Source organism: Orycteropus afer, unplaced genomic scaffold (genome assembly GCF_000298275.1).
Source record: "Orycteropus afer afer isolate SDZICR_OR568_19922 unplaced genomic scaffold, OryAfe1.0 scaffold00099, whole genome shotgun sequence".
In the NCBI taxonomy this organism is placed as follows: domain Eukaryota; kingdom Metazoa; phylum Chordata; class Mammalia; order Tubulidentata; family Orycteropodidae; genus Orycteropus; species Orycteropus afer.
Genome location: NW_006921686.1, coordinates 739,329 through 755,604, shown reverse-complemented (window position 1 = coordinate 755,604; position 16,276 = coordinate 739,329). Strand labels below are relative to the sequence as shown.

Here is a 16,276-nt window from a genome sequence, read left to right as displayed (position 1 = left end):
AGAGATTCTGTTAAGGCCTAAAACAGCGATGCATCTCCTCTAAGGAGAACCCGCCTCTGGCTCCCTGCTCACTCAGAGGGCCCTGCACGATGTGGTTCCTCATTGTTTTCCTCTCCTTGCCGCCCGCCCCTTTGCTCATTCTGTTCCAGCCACACTCGCCTCCTCGCTATTCCTGTCATGCCAGGGCCGCCCCTGCCTCAGGGCCTTTGTACACACTGTTCCATCTGCCTGGAATGCTATTCCCAGGCACCCACGTGGCTTAAATGTTACCTCATCCTCCAGGCCTGCTGTGAACCTCCTGTTTAAAAGTGCAATCCCCTCCCCATCCCTCCTCCATACTCTTTATTGCTCTATTTTTCTCTAACGCACTGAAGCTTTTATGTGTCGTTCTGTCTGCTCTACAACGCACGCTGCACGAGGGAAGGGATTTCTGCCAGTCTGGCTCCCAGCGGGCGCTCAGCAGACGTTTGTGGGATGAATGAGCTGCCGTGGGCGTGCACGCAGGGATGGGCTCTGGCACTGCCTCGTGCGCCGAGGCCCACTCTGCCTGTCTCTTCGTACAAGGGTGCCCAGGCCTCTCTCAGGTTCGTGGGGAGACCCGTCTCAACCCAGTCCACCCTGGGACTTGGGGCTCAGCCTGCTTCCTGCCTTGGCTGTCCTCTTTCCAGGCCAAATTTTGTGATTTTTCCCATCAGCCCCTTGCCAAGGAACACGGATGACCCATTGAAAGAACAAGAAACTGAGGCTCAGACAGGGAAGGGGTCTGGGGCAAAAGAACAAAGAGAGACTCAGGGGACAGGAGCTGAATCTAGATCTTCACGTTTTCAAAGGACTTATCTTGAGGCCTGAATTCTTAATTTCGTTTTGCCTGAGGAGGGGAGGTAGGCTTCCACTGCCGATTCGCTGCAAGAACCAAGGCCCACTCCATTTCTCCCCGTGCCCCGCTTCTGTCTCCACATCAGTGTTCCAAGCTCTCTGTCCCGGCGCCCCTAGCACTGCACCCCACTAGGACCCCCATATCACTCTTACCCCAGACGGGCTTGGCTTTCCTCAGGGCTGAGCTGGTCGAATTCTTTGGCCACTTCCCGTCCCAAGAAAGCCTCATGGTCGTACTGAAAGTTCCCGTGAGCGTCGTCATGAGGGGCGTCGCTCAGGGGGGCCGCCTGGTGCACCCTCCCCTGGCCATGAGGGCCTGCGTCGGGAGACGGCTTCCCCTGGGCCCCCCGCCCCAGCAGCAGCACCAGCACCAGCAGTGATCTTTGCCACATCATCAGTCCCTGCGGAGGGTTGGAGGCCAGCGGTCAGGGGTCGGAGGGAAGAGGGCAGGAGGATTTTGGGGGAGCAGGAGAGTGGGCCAAGGCAGGCTGTAAAGGTCTGGCCTCAGAAAGGTGTGGAGATGAGCACAAGGGGTTCTCAGAGCTATAACCAGCACGGGGACCTCATCTTCTGAGGGAGTCCACAGGGGTTCCAGAACCACAAATAAGGGGACCCCCCAGGCTAAGACGTGGCGCATGTCCCACGCAAAGTGAGGGTGGGGTAGTGGACAGAGAGAGCCCAGGCAGACTCCCGGGGGTCGCCTTCGACCTGGACGGTGATCTTCGACCCGAACCGCCCTCCTTGGGCACCCCTCACACCCCTTTACCCCGTTATGCAGCCAGCCTTCCCTCTCCAAGCTCCGTTCAGTGTGTCCCAAAGATGCCCCGTTTGGCCGCTCTCCAGCCTGGCCCCGCCTCCGGCCGCGCCCACGGACCAATGGGAGCGCGCGAGGACCCCGAGAGGCGGGGCCAATGAGCGCCTGCCAGGCCGCGGGCGACCCTCGCCACGTCCACAACGGAAAGCGCGCCCCGCGAGGCTGGGCCCCACCCCTTCCCAGGGCAGGCGGGGCAGGTGACTCTGAAACGACGGGGCTGAAGCGAACTACAACTCCCAGGAAGCCTCGGGGCTCCCGGGGCGACCACCTCCAAGTTGTCCTGGCCGCGAAGCCTCCTGGGAAATGTATTTTTTGTCCATTTCTCTTCTCAGGACGCTGGACTGGTCCCCAAGGCAGACAGCCCCTCCCCTCAAAGAGGAAACTCCTCTCCAGCAAGGATTGAGGTCAGATTCAGCCCAGAACTCTTAAAAACGGCTGGCAAAGGGCGGGCACTGGTTTGTGGAAAATGTGTGACCTGGTATTTGAAATTGCATTCCGTGTGCCACGGCCGTTAGTCAGCTGCAGGTGAGATTTGAAGCCCAGTTCTTCCACCAGCTCCCTTCCCAAACCGCCCTCCCAACACTTGAAATGAAGAGAACACAGCCAATTCGGGCCCAAAATCATATATGGGGAAATGGAAAAGCGCTCCCCAGATGGGGGAGGGGGACACGGAGGCCACAGGAGATGGGGAGGGGGGGTCCAGAGGGGGGCCGCTGGGCCCTGACTCCTTCTGGAGGCTCAGAGATGCCAGGATTCCATCCTGAGGTCTCACAGCATGAAAGGGCCCCGACGACATTAAATGGTGGCGATCAGAACGGAGGCTGGTCAGGCAGTGCCCGTCAATGAGTTTGTATCCTGAGAGTCGGCCTCCTGGGGCAGGCCAGGACTGCACAAGAGGGCACCGACATCGTCGCCCCGGAAGGAGATCCAAGGGACTGCGGAGAGAGGAACAGGGGGTCATCAGGTTGTCCTGAAATCCTCTTTTGGCCTATCCCTCCTCCATGGACGTTCTCTGGGTCTCTGTCCCCCTCCCTCTGGGTCTCCCCCCACACCAGGGTCTCCGTCGCCCTCTCTGGCTCCTTGCCCCCCTCTTGAGGCTCCTCCCCTCCCGCCTCACACCTGGCAGCCCCCCCCTCCTCCTCCACAGCAGAGCTCCTCCCGTCGCTGCCGCGATGAGCAGCACGATGCCGACCACGATCCCAACCACAGGCACTGCAGACCTGGCTGATGACTCTGCAGCCGGAGAAGGCACGAGACGGTGAATGGACCCTGTACCCCGAGGAGCCCGGACTGGGAATGGGGCCTCCCGCACCACCCAGCCTTAGCGATCCCTGCACTGAGGTGTCAGGGGATGCCCTGAGCAGACTGTCCCCAGGCCGGATGGAGGGACCAGCTGTAGCAAGGAATGGTGGTCACACTGGCCAAGAGGCCTGTGGTGTTCCAACTTGGAGGATGGGCAGGCATGGAGCAGCGCAAGGTCAGACTCGGGGAAGACTGGCAGGAGCAGGCAGCAGATGGTCAGCCTTGGCAAGAGTTGGCAGAAGTGGGCAGTGACTGACCACACTCCAGGAAGTCCACCCGCAGCAGGATGGAAGGTGGTTGGCCACAGGAAGGACCAGCAGCAGTGAGGCTGAAGGGGACCAGGCTCAGAGAAGACTGCCCAGAGAGGTCACTAGGTGGTCACACACAGTGGGACCCAGCAGCAGGGTGGAAGGCAGTCAGACTTGCAGAGGACAAGCAACACAGGATAGAAAGCTGTGGACACATGGCAAGGAGCCCTGGTGGCCCACTGGCTAAAAGCACATGGCTGCTAACCAGAAGTCAGCAGTTCAAACCCACTCCCACTCTGCAAGAGAAAGCTGTTGATATCTGCTTCCGGAAAGATTTTCAGCGGTGGAAAGCAAACCCTGTGGTGCAGTTCCACTCTGTCCTCTAGGGGCGCTGTGAGTCAGAATGGACTCCACCACAGTGGGTTTGGTTTGGGCTTTGCTGCTGTAAAGATCCACAGCCTTGTAAACTCTGTGGTGCAGTTCCACTCTGTCCTCTAGGGGCGCTGTGAGTGAGTTATTGACTCCCTGCAGTGAGTTTGGTTTGGGCTTTGCTTCTGTAAAGACTGACAGCCTAGGAGACCCTGTGGACTCTGTCCTCTAGGGGCGCTGTGGGTCAGAATGGACTCCACCGCAGTGGGTGTGGTTTGGGCTTTGCTTCTGTAAAGACTGACAGCCTTGGGGACCCTGTGGGGCAGCTCCACTCTGTCCTCTAGGGGCGCTGTGAGTCCATTAAGATTTGCAGCCTTGGCAACCCTAGGGGGCAGTTCCAGTCTGTCCCGCAGGGTCGCTATGCATGGTAATCTACTCCACGATTTGGGGCACAAGGCAGTGAGATTCAGGAGAACCTGTTGCAGCGGTGGGCCACCGGAAATCGGGAGGCTGGCCGCCAGGCAGGGCCTCACCCAGCTCGACCGTGAGGGGCTGCTGTAGCCCCGCGTGCTGCACGACGCAGCGGTAGTGGTGCTCCTCGCCGCTTTTGACTTGTAGTGATGACCAGGCGTGGAAGGAGCCATCGCCGTTCGGGCCGTAGTCGCCCTCCCCGGAGCCGACGGCCAGCCCGTTGCGCAGGAAGCGCAGCTGCAGCTCCGGCGGGTAGAAGGAGAAGGCGCTGCAGGTCAGCTCGGAGAAGCCAGGGCTGCTGGGTCGCGCCTTCAGGCGCATGGAGGGCGGCTCTGCAGACAGACAGCAGACAGGGCTGAGTGCCGAGCCCAGCCGTGGAGTGGACGCAGCGGCCCGGGACAGGGCTGGAAAGGAACAGGAGCCCAGCCCTCCCCCCACACCCAGCAGGGCCACACCTGCCATGCGCCCGCGCTGAGCCGGCTGAGCCTGGAGGACACAGTGGGGAGACAGGGAAGGCTTCGGGGGTGGGCACCTATCCCACCCGTGGGTCTCTCCCTCAGAATCCCATCTCTCACCCATTCCTTCTTTCATACCTAAAAACACCAAACCCACTAAGTCCATTGTGACTCACAGCCACCCTATAGGACAAAGGAGAATTGCCCCATATGGTGTCCAAGACTGTCAGTCCTTAAGGACTGCCCTCATCTTTCTGCCACGGAACACCTGGTAGGTTTGAACCACTCACCTTTTGGTTAGCAGTCCAATGCTTTAACCACTGTGCCACCAAACTCACTGCCATTCAGTTGACTCTGACTCATGGCAACCCCCTTTGGGTTTCCGAGATGGTAAATCTTTACAGAAGTAGATTGCCCAGTCTTCCCTCTGAGGACTGGCCAGTGGGTTTGAACCACCAACCTTCCGGTTAGCTGTCAGACGCCTTAGGCAATGTGCCACCAGAGCCCCTTCCTCCTTCCATAGACGTGTTTAAATAAAACCAAAACCCAACCATTTGCCAGTGAATTGATTCTGACTCGAGTAGAACTGCCCCATAGGATTTCCTACGCTGTAATCTTAAAGGAAGCAGAATGCCCCATCTTTCTTCCACTAGTGGCCAGTGGGCTGGAATCCTTGACATTTTGGTTAACAGCTGAGCGCTTAACTACTATGCCACTAGGATCCAAGGTCAATATATATAAATCAATAGCTTTTCTATCAATTACCCAGCAACCAACAATCAGCCCACTGCCACCAGATTGACTCCGACTCCTGGTGACACCGGGAGTTACAGAATGGAACTGCCCCATAGGGCATAAGTCTTGGCCATAATCTCTAAGGAAGCAGGTTACCAGGCCTTTCTTCTGTGGTCGTGGTGGGTGGGTTCAACCCCCCGAGCTTTAGGTTAGTAGCTAACAAACACCTTTTGTGCCAGAGACCTCAAATTAGCTCCAAACAATTGAAAAATAAAAATGTTTAATGCCATTTACAGTTGTTGTTATGTGCCGTTGAGTTGGACCCAACTCATAGCGACCCCTACTTGGGTTTCCAAGGTGGTATCTGTACGGAAGTAGATTGCCCAACCTTCCTTCCAAGGAGTGGCTGGTGGGTTTGAACTGCCAGCCTTCTCGTTAGCAGTCAAATGCCTTAGGCACCACGCTACCAGAGTTCCTAGAAAGAACACCTCCCCAGTGACTGGCATGTTGTGGATCGGACTCCTAGTGAACCCTCCTTGGGTTTCTGAGGAGGGCTGAGTCCAGAAAAAGATGGCCTGGTCTACCTGGCGGGGAGCGGCTGGTGGGTTTGAACCGCCGGCCTTCCACTTGGTAGGCCACTGCCTTAGGCCCGAGGCCATCCCCTGAGCCCCATCTACAGTTAGCATCAAAAAATAGCAGATACTTAGGATAAATGTTAACCAAAGATATGTAAGACCTCGCTACTGAAAACTACGCAATATGACTGCGAACAGTTAAAGAAGAGTTGTATAAAGGAAGGGTTCAACCATGTTGGTGGATTAGAGGATTGAATACTGTTAATATGTCAGCTCTCCCTATTTGGATCCATCGATTCAATTAGATCACAATCCTAATCCCAACAGGATTCTTTTGGTGGAAGCTGATATGCGTGATTCTAAAATGCAAATGTGCTAAAATCACCAAGACAATATTTAAAAAGAAAAATAAACCCAGACAACTCACAACACAGAATGTTGTTGTGTTGTGTGCCATCGAGTGGGCCCCAACTCATAGTGACCCCTCCTTGGGTTGCCGAGGTGGTATCACTACGGAAGTAGATTGCCCAACCTTCCTTCTGAGGACTGGCTGGTGGGTTTGAACCGCCAGCCTTCTGGTTAGCAGTCAAGTGCCTTAGGCACTACACTACCAGAGCTTCTCACCATGGAATAGCCAAACCAATTGAGAGGAGTGAAGTATTGGTACCAGGACAGACTGAGAGATCAACAGAATACTCTAGACGCAAATCCACACCGACTTTGTGACAAACCTCCATTGTAATTCAGTGTTTATGTGCTTGGTCTACTCAACAAATCATGCTGGGTCAGCTGCCCCTATGCTCAAGTGCTAACCTGAAGGTTGACAGTTTGAATCCACCCAATGGTGCCATGTGGAGCTCTGGTAGCGTAGTGCCTAAGGCACTTGACTGCTAACCAGAGGGCTGGCGGTTCAAACCCACCAGCCACTCCTTGGAAGGAAGGTTGGGGCAATCTACTTCTGTAGTGATACCGCCTTGGAAACCCAGGGAGGGATCGCTATGAGTCGGGTCTGACTGGACGGCACACAACAACCCAACAGCGATGGTGCCGCGGAAGAGAAGCCCTGGTGATCTGCTTCCCCCAAGATGGCAGCCAAGAAGCCTTTCCAGCGGGATGACCTCTCACAAGGGACCTCCTCCATCCCTCTCCAGAGGAGGAGAGCAAACACACGAAGCAGCGCCCGGGGCAAAGCCCTAGTCTCCCCTTCACGGGTGGGAAATGCCCTCGATGCTGTGAGTCACGTCCCGTGCACAGACAGCAGCTGTGCGTGTGGGCTGCTCCAGGAGGAAACGCAAGGCTCACAGAGGGTTGCTCCTTCAGAAGGAAGCAGCACTAAAAGCATGCTGAATCAAGATGAGAGGGAAATGACCCCAGTAAACACAGTTTGGATTGAAAAGAAATGACAGTCCAGAAGCCCCTATGGAGTGGGTCTAGTCTGTAACACACGAGGTCAGAATCCACTAGAGGGCAACTGACAAGTCAGTGGGGACCCGTGTGGCTGACTGGAGACGGGGACCCGTGGGGCTGACTGGAGAGACGTGAAGCTGAGGAGATGCACTGAGGGTGCACCCCACGTACAGCCTCGAGTGCCAGGAGCGACCTGGAGAGCCCCAGGAGTGCTGTGTGAGGGGGAGGGACAGAGTGAGCCCTGGGTCCCCTAAGACCTTTCTGGAGCTGAGCTCTGGGGAGGGATGGGACGGAGGGGAGACACTGGCAGCCGGGAGAGGGCTAGTCTTTGCAACCAGTGCTGGGTCAACTGGATGTCCCCACAGGGGAAGAAAACGAACTCGACCAGCCAACTCACACGATGCATGAGATGCATTGTATGGCTAAGTCATACACGCCACCCGGAAAGTGTTGTGGCCATGACAACTGGACCAGAGGCTAATCAAGTCTCCTGATGTGGCTACCGGTTCACAAGACAAACAGGGCACAGACAACCATGTTCAGCAACACTGCAGTTAGCAGGAGCACCACCAGCAGAACCCAGCCTGCGGCAAGTGCGACAGGAAGAAGGACTCGCTATCCTCAAAGCAAACACTTCAAGAAAAAAATAAATGAGGCAAGGAAACCAACAGAGTGAAAGACAATGGAGACGGTGCATGTTCAAATCGCAGTACCTCACACCTACAGATGGTTGAAATGGCAAATGTTTTGTTATCTACCTTCTAACTGGAATTTAAAATAGAAACAACCCAAAGACGAAGATCCCCCATCAGTGTTCAAAGTGCACAACTTTTTCATAACCAGAAAAAAAAAAAGAAAAGAAACACACTGCAGAGACAGGTGGACAGGGAACGGATAAACAGAGCGTGAGACATCCTGTACCATGGAGTATTAGTCAGCGGTAAAGAGAAATGCGTGATCACAGCACGGAAAGACACGGAGGCACCTCAAATGCATGTTGCTCAGGGAAACCGTCAATGAGCTGAACGGACACAATGGCTGTAACGGGCTCAGACGCAGCAGAGATCATGGAGATCCGTAGGCCGGGCAACACTCCGTAAGGACGCCATGAGTCAGCACCGACTTGATAGCAGCTAACAGCAGAATGGTAGTGGAAGAAGCCAGTCTGCAAAGGCTACGTGCTGCACGATTCCACGTACAGGGCATTTTGGGAAAGGCAACACTGCAGCCAGTGAAAAGATCAGTGGTTGCCAGGAGCTGAGGAAGCAGTCGGGGAAGTCGAGGGAGGGAGGAGCAGCTGGAGCACGGGGCATTTTTAAGGCAGCGAAACTCCTCTCCATGATAATGCCGTGGTGCACACATGACATTACGTGTTTGTCCAAACCCACAGGGCTGCTTCATGGGGGCCTGGATGAAGCCCCAAAACTATTGCCGAGATTATCTTCCAACCCTCGTCCAGAAACATCCCCCGAAGTCTTCCTCAAACTAAACAATAGTGTAGCTTACCTAGTAAAAGAAGTCTGCCCTGAGCATTACGGTCTCTTAAGAACTGTCTACATACAGGGTCACTAGGAGTCGGAACCAACTTGACGGCCCCTAACAATCCCAACAAATGGGATCGAATTGACAACAGCAACTCGAAAGGTTAGATGGGAACCTTCGGGGGCAGTGAGTTGTGGAGAAGGCACAGCTCAGAAGGGGGATGAGGATGGTTGCACAACTGAACTTGATTGTGCAGAAGCGTGTGGAGCAACGTGAATGGGTGTGTCCTTGCTGTATATATTCTCAACAACAACAAAATACATTCTTTGAAAACAACATTACAGAGCTGTGCGACACCAGAGCGGGAACAGAGTGGTGGTGGTTAGCTGCCGTCTGGTTGATGCCAACGCATGACGCCCCCTGTGTGCAGAGCAGAACTGCCCCATAAGCATTCAAGGCTGTGACCTTCTCAATCAGAATGCCAGGTGCCTCCGGGGGGGCTCGAACAGCCAACCCTTCGGCTACTAGTTGAGCACTTAATGGCTCATGCCACCCAGGGATTCCTGACTAAACTGTGGATCCAAGCTGATAACAAAGTATCGTATTAGCTCATCAGTTATAACAAATGCACCACCCGAATGCAGGAGGTTAAGGAGCTCTGGCGGCACGTGCTTCAGTGCTGGGCTGCCGGCTGAAAGGTCAGCGGTTCGAACCCACCATCTGCTCCGCGGGAGACAGATGGGGCAGTTTGCTTCTGTAAAGACTGTTAGGGCCTGTCGAGTCAGTACCAAATCACAGCGACCCTGTGTACAACAGAACAAAACACTGCCCAGCCCTGCGCCACCCGCGAACCACTGCCACGCACCCCTAGTTGCAGGGTCAGCCCATCTCACTGAGGGTCTTCTCCCTGTTCACTGACTCTCTCCTTGACCCAGAATGATGTCCCTCTTAGGGACCGGTCCTTCCCCACGACCCAAGCACCTTCTCTACGGACTGATCCAGACAAAGTACCAGGGACAAAGGACCAGAGAGGAAGGCTGCCAGTCTCGCTTCAAAGGAGCACCCTGGCTGTGCTTCTTTCAAGACGGATTTGTTCATTCTGCTAACAGTCCACAGAACGTCCAATATTCTTTGCCAACACCACAATTCTTTGGATATGCCATGGATAGTTCTACTCTGGGAGCTCTGGTGGCATAGTGCCTAAAGCATTTGACTGCTAACCAGAAGGCTGGCGGTTCAACCCACCAGCCACTCCTTGGAAGGAAGGTTGGGCAATCTACTTCCGTAGCGATACTGCTTGGCAAACCCAAGGAGGGGTCACTATGACTCAATGACACATAACAACAACAGTTCTACTCTGTCCTTTAGGGTCGCTGTGAGTCAGAATCAACGCCACAGCAATGGATTTGCTTTTTTTTTTTAAGCTTAAGAAAAGGTGCTCAGGTGGTACAGAGGTTAAAGCACTTAGCTACTAACTGAAAGGTTGGAGGTGTGAATCCACCAGCCAGTCCTCAAGACAAAGACGTGGATTACAGACTTGGAAACCCTATGGGACAGTTCCACTCTGTCTTGTAGGGTTACTATGAGTCAGAATCAACTTGGCTGCAACAGGCTTGGCTATTGGATAGGGGATATATGTCAAAACTAGCCAGCAGAACTTTCTGTGGTCATAGACATGTTCTGTATAGGTGCTGGCCACTGTAGTAGCCACCAGCAATGCCTGGCTATCAGGCACTTTGAAATGGGGCTAGTGGGACAGAAGAACTGAGTTCTGAAATTGAATTTCACTATTAATAGTCACATGTAGCTCGTGGCTACCGCATTGGGCAGTGTAGATTAAGCAGTGCTCTGGCGGTGTAGTGGGTATGACATTTGGCTGCTAACCAGGAGGTCGGTGGTTCAAACCCACCAGCTGCTCGGCAGGAGGAAGAGGAGGCAATCTACTTCCATAAAGATTTGCACCCTTGGAAACCCAATGGAGGTAGTGGGTTTAAATATGCATGGTGACATCGAGATGTATTCCTGTTATACCAAGAAAACAAACTCATTTGCCATGGGGTTGATTCTGACCCACAGCGCCCCTGGAGGACAGAGTGGAACTGCACCACAGGGTTTCCAAGGCTGTCATCTTTGTGGGAGAGCTCTGGTGGTGTAGTGCCTAAGGCACTTGAGTGCTAACCAGAAGGCTGGCAGTTCAAACCCACCAGCCACTCCTGGGAAGGAAGACTGGACAATCTACTTCTGTAGAGATACCGCGTCAGAAACCCAAGGAGGGGTTGCTATGAGTCAGGATCAACTTGACAGCAGCGAGTTCAGTGTTCTGGTCACCTTTACGAACGGCGACTACCAGATCCTCCTCCTCCAGCGCGGCTGGTAGGTTTGAACCGCCGACTTTTCATTTATTGGCTTTAACTACTGTTCCACCAGGACACCTTTTCTGTGGAGAAAGCCCTTGTGGTGCAGTGGCTAAGCGATCAGCTGCTAGGCTTCTAACCCAAAGCCTGGCAGTTCAAACCCACCAGCTGCTCTGGAGGAGAAAGATGTGGCCATCGGCTTCCATAAAGATCGCCTTTCACCAACTAGAGGATAGACACCTGTTAACGTGGGAAAGGCAACATCCAGCAAGGGGGCGGTCAGCGCCAAATGATCAGAGAAGACAGGGGAGGTACCCCAGTGTCAAAGACAACAGAGGTAAATACTGTTACACACCCAATCCTGCAGGAACATTAATTACAACAACCCGCTGTGTACACAGATAGACACGCAAGCTGAACAGACGTGGAAGGGAATGAGAGCAGGCCCATGAATATATGGACGTCTGACAGAGGGTGTTTTACACGTGGATTCACATCCACTGCAAATATATCTATGAATACAGGCCAGCAAACGGGGAAATCATGAAAACGTCTCAGCCGTAACCAAACACCTTCAGGGATGAAGTCTTAGCTCCGGCGCAGGGATGGCTCAGGATTATAATCTCGGGGGACATCAAGGTCAAAGAAAATGTTCTACAACCTGCTTTGGTGCGTAGCAGCTGGGGTCTTAAAAAGCTTGTGAGTGCAGCCAAACACCTTGAGGAGGTGAGCCACCGGGCCCACGGGCTCAGGACCATGGTTGCTGGGACATCAAGCTCAACTGGCGTAACGTACTGCTCAAAAGAACACTGTTCCACATCCTACTTTGGTGAGTAGCGACTGGCGTTTTTAAAGCTTGCAAATGGCCATCTAGACACAACATGGGTCTCTCCTCATCTGGAGCAAAGAAGAATGAAGAAAACCACAGACACATGGGAATAATTAGCCCAACAGACCGGTGGACCGTGTGAACCTCAGCCTACACGCCCATGAGACCAGAAGAACTAGATGGTGCCCAGCTACTACTGTCAACCACTCAGAAAGGGATCAGTGCAGGAGATCCTGGATAGAGCGGGAGAACAACGTGGAACAACATTTAAAATCATTAAAAAAAAAACAGGTTTGCTGGTCTGATAGAGCCTGGTGAGACACCCCTGAGACTACAGCCCCTAGTTACCCTTCAGGTCTGGAATTGAACTCACTGTAGCGGCTTCCAGCCAAACAACAGGCATGTAGGATGAACATTTCCATGAGGTGGAGACACTCCCTAGAACGACCAATCATGGGAGAACGGAAGGCCGGTGTTTGCACCAGGAGATAGCTCAGGGGGTCGGAATGTATACGAAAGACGGACACAGAGGAAAGAAAGAGAGACACGGAGAAGGACACAGGGAGAAGCGGGGTGAGTGCTGTTACACGGTGGGGACTGCAATCAATGTCATGAAACAAAATGTGTCTGAACTGTTACATGGAAAATGAGCCTGCTCTGAAAACTTTTACCCGAGTCACAATAAAAATAAAAATTAAAAAGAAAAGAAAAGCTTGTGAGTGGCCATCTAAGGTGCAACTATTGGCCTCTCCTTGTCTAGGGCAAAGAAGGGAAGAGGGCTCACGCGAACCTCAGCCACCAGGACCCCAAGAGCAGATGAACTAGATGGTGCCCGGCTACCACCACCAGCCACTCTGACAGGGATCGCAACAGGAGGTCCTGGATGGAGTGGGAGAAAAATGTGGGGCGAAACTCAAAATCATAAACAAAGAGCAGGCTCACTGGACAGACAGTGACCGGTGGAACCCCGAAGACGACCCCCTTGGTCACTCTTCAACCCTGAAACCGATCTCACGCCTACACCTGGATTTTCAGTCAAACAACGGACAGGTGTTGAAGGTGAGAAATAACACGAGGGCCTCCTTCGAACAAGCAACCACTAAGGATCCAAAGGGCAGCGTCTGCCCGAGGACAAAGTTCAGACAGAGGGAGGGTTGGGGGAGAAGGAGGAACGAACACAAGAAACACTGAAGGGCGAGTGGTGTGACATAGAGGGGCCCATGATCAACGACACGACACAAAATGACTGAACGAAAAACTGATTTGGTCTGTGAACCTCAACCCAAATCACAAGAAAAAGCAAAAAAAAAAAAAAAAAGACAGCCTTGGAAACTGTACGGGGCAGTTTTACCGTCTCTAGAGTTGCTTTGAGTCAGACTCAGGTAGACAGCAACAAAGGTTTGGTTTTGGTTTCATCTTAAGGAAGCCGACAGCCTGGTCCTCTTTCTCGGGCCGCTGGGTGTGTTTGAAATGCCAAGCCCTTCATCACTGCGCCATGGGGGCTCCAGGTAAAGGTGTGGGGTTATAAATGTTTGTAAAATGCATTTACCCAATAGCTACATACTGAAGTCTTGACAGGTAAAAACACTGTGGGTGTCTGCAATTTACCAGAGCTGAGTGTGTGGTGGAATGGGGAAGTGGGAGAGACCGGACAACAAAGAACGATCATGGGCCGATCACGGCTGAAAATCAGTGACGGGGATTCACGGGGTTGGGGGGGCAGCACGATCCCGTTCTGCTGTTTATAGATGGTTTGCAATTTCCCACGATTAAAAAGGAAACAGAACAATCAAAGGAAAGCCACTTGGTTAGATCCCGTCTCCTTCGCACTCCACGCAATTAACACTTGGGCCACTCTCCCTTGGACATCTGTCTTTCCCGGCAGCCTGGGAGCTGCAAGAGGGTCAACATGGCGCCCCTCCCCTCTCTTTGCCCAGGGCTTGGAATGACTGTTCCCCCACCCCCACAGGCCCTCAACCCATGACCCTCAACCATAATCAACCCCTGGTCACTCCTACTACCCTGAAGCCCTCACCTGGCCCTCTCCACCCCGCCTCAGACCCAGCCGCTCTGGGAACACCCCAACACAGCACATTCCGGGTATAATTCTATCAGCAGCCGTTGCGTGCATGATTCTGACTCATTGCAACTCCCCGTGTGTTAGAACTGTGCTTCACAGGCTTTTCAATGGCTGCATTTTGGGGACGTAGATTGCCATGCCTTTCTGTTGAAGCACCTCTGGACTCAAACCCCCAACCTATGGGTTAGCACTGCCCTCTAGTTGGTAAGGGTTAACTTAAAATTAGGAGCTCTGGTGGTGTAGTGCCTAAGGCATTTGACTGTTAACCAGAAGGCTGGCGGTTCAAACCCACCAGCCACTCTTCAGAAGGAAGATGGGGCAATCTACTTCTGTAGTGAAACCTTGGAAACCCAAGGAGGGGTTGCTATGAGTTGGAATCGACTTGACGGCATATTACAACAATAACAGCTTAAAATTACTATCACAAGACCATCATCTGACCTACAAATAACCCAATGCCTTTGAGTTGATTCTGACTCACAGTGACTCTCTGTGTTAGAGACTAGAACTGTTCCATAGGGCTTCTTGGCTGTAATCTTTAAGGAAAGGAGCCCAGGTGGTGCAGTGGTTAAACGCTGGGCTACTCACTGAAGGGTGGGCGGTTCGAACCCACTAGCTATTCTGTAGAAGAAAGATGTGCCAGTCTGCTTCTGTAAAGATGACAGCCTTGGAGACCCTGTGGGGCAGTTCCACTCTGTCCTCTAGGGGCGCTGTGAGTTGGAATCAACTGCAGTGAGTTTGGTTTGGTTTAATCTTTAAGGAAGCAGATCACCAGGCTTTTCCTCTGCAGTGCTGTTGGCTGGGTGCAAACCGCCAACCTTTTGGTTATTCGTTTGTGTTGTTTGTACCACCCAGGGTCCACACACCTGCAAAGCCTCAATTATAATCCTTCCTGTTATCAAATAGGCAGGTGATGTTCACTCAGCTGTCTGCTGGATGAACGTAGGCCTGGAGGCCTCTGGGAAGGGAACAACTGAGTTGGAAGAAGACTTCTCAGAGGAAGTGATATTCAGCCTGGGCCTTAAAATCTAACTGGGATGAGGCAGGAAGGGTGTTCTAGGCCAGGGGAGCAGCATGAACAGATGCTCAGAGGAAGGACGTGGCTTAGATGGGGAATGGTCAGTCGGGTCATGGGGCTGGAATGTGGACCCCGATTCGTAGGCGGGCAGACCAAGCAAGAGCGATTCAAGGGGCTCCTCACCCTTCCATTCGAGGTTCCCGCGGCCTCTCTCCAGGTGGCCCAGCAGCCGCTGGGGACAGGAGCTGAGCAGGAAGGCTCTCTCCTTGTTGACCACCTCGTCCTCCTTCATCCACAGGTTCTTGATGGCTGCCACCTCAGGCCACTCCCCACTCCACTCCCCCGGCTTGGGGAGGAAGGTCATGAACTCCTCGCCATTCAGGGCAAACTTGGCCGTGGGTATTGAGACGTTGTCTGGGCCCAGCTCACAGCCAAGCAGTCCCTGAAGGGTCAGGGGCTCTGGGGGCCGCATGTGGGTGAGCAGGGCCCGGATGGCCTGACCCACAACCCCTCCACCCCAGACCTGGGAATACAGACCGCTCAGCCGTCTCTCCCTCAGACGCGGGAGTCCAGGCCCCCAGCCCCTTGTCCCTCAGCCCTGGGCCTGCAGCCCTTCTCCCTCAGACATGGGGTCAGGCCCCCGCCCCCCCCACCTCAGACCCAGGCCCCCAGCCCTCTTCCTTTGGACCCAGGGTCCAGGACCCTCTCCCCTTTCACTGGGGGTCCCCGTCCCCAGCCCCCCTCGCTCATATCCAGGAGTCCAGGCCTACAGCCCTCCTCCCTCAGACCTAGGCCTCCGGCCCCCTCCTCCCTCGGACCCAGGGTCCAAGCCCCAGCCCTCCACCCTTGGACCTGCAGTCTAGCCCCTTCTTCCCTCGGATCCAGGCCCCCAACCCCCTCCTCCCCTGGACCAAGGAGTCCCGACCCCCAGCCTCCTCCGCCCTCGGCGGCCCAGGCCCAGGCCTCACCATCTCTCCCCAGGACGCCGAGAGCTTCCAGGAAGAGCTTCTCCTTGCTCCGCAGGTCGGTGGTCTCCTTCTCCCAATACCAGGACACCTGGTCTTCCCAGATCCACGCCCCACACGGTTCAGCCTCGGACCGCACGTTGCTGTAGCGCAGGTACTGCTGTGGGCCCAGCCAGCCCGTGGCCCAGAAGGCAGGAGTCCCCGGAGCAGGGGCCGACACAGCAGTGAGGTGGTACAGGAGGGCGAGGCGACTGTCTGCGGGAGATGGGCGGGGTGCACAGACGGTGGGGGACAGG

The 16,276-nt window shown here is 54.3% G+C and overlaps 2 protein-coding genes across 2 annotated transcripts in view; both read right to left on the bottom strand.

Annotated features, from left to right (window-relative positions):
• Nucleotides 1–1,271, bottom strand: part of RCN3 (reticulocalbin 3) — a 12,099-nt gene extending 10,828 nt beyond the window's left edge. Inside the window, exon 1 of the mRNA XM_007942841.2 lies at nucleotides 1,030–1,271. Within this exon, the coding sequence (XP_007941032.1) occupies nucleotides 1,030–1,271 (242 nt within the window). The remainder of the gene's footprint in view (nucleotides 1–1,029) is intronic.
• Nucleotides 1,272–2,515: 1,244 nt separating this feature from the next.
• Nucleotides 2,516–16,276, bottom strand: part of FCGRT (Fc fragment of IgG receptor and transporter) — a 15,513-nt gene continuing 1,752 nt past the window's right edge. The window contains exons 2-6 of the mRNA XM_007943013.1: nucleotides 15,984–16,235; nucleotides 15,199–15,474; nucleotides 4,143–4,412; nucleotides 2,810–2,923; nucleotides 2,516–2,625 (exon numbers count right to left, since the gene is read on the bottom strand). Of these exons, the coding sequence (XP_007941204.1) occupies nucleotides 2,516–2,625; nucleotides 2,810–2,923; nucleotides 4,143–4,412; nucleotides 15,199–15,474; nucleotides 15,984–16,235 (1,022 nt within the window). The remainder of the gene's footprint in view (nucleotides 2,626–2,809; nucleotides 2,924–4,142; nucleotides 4,413–15,198; nucleotides 15,475–15,983; nucleotides 16,236–16,276) is intronic.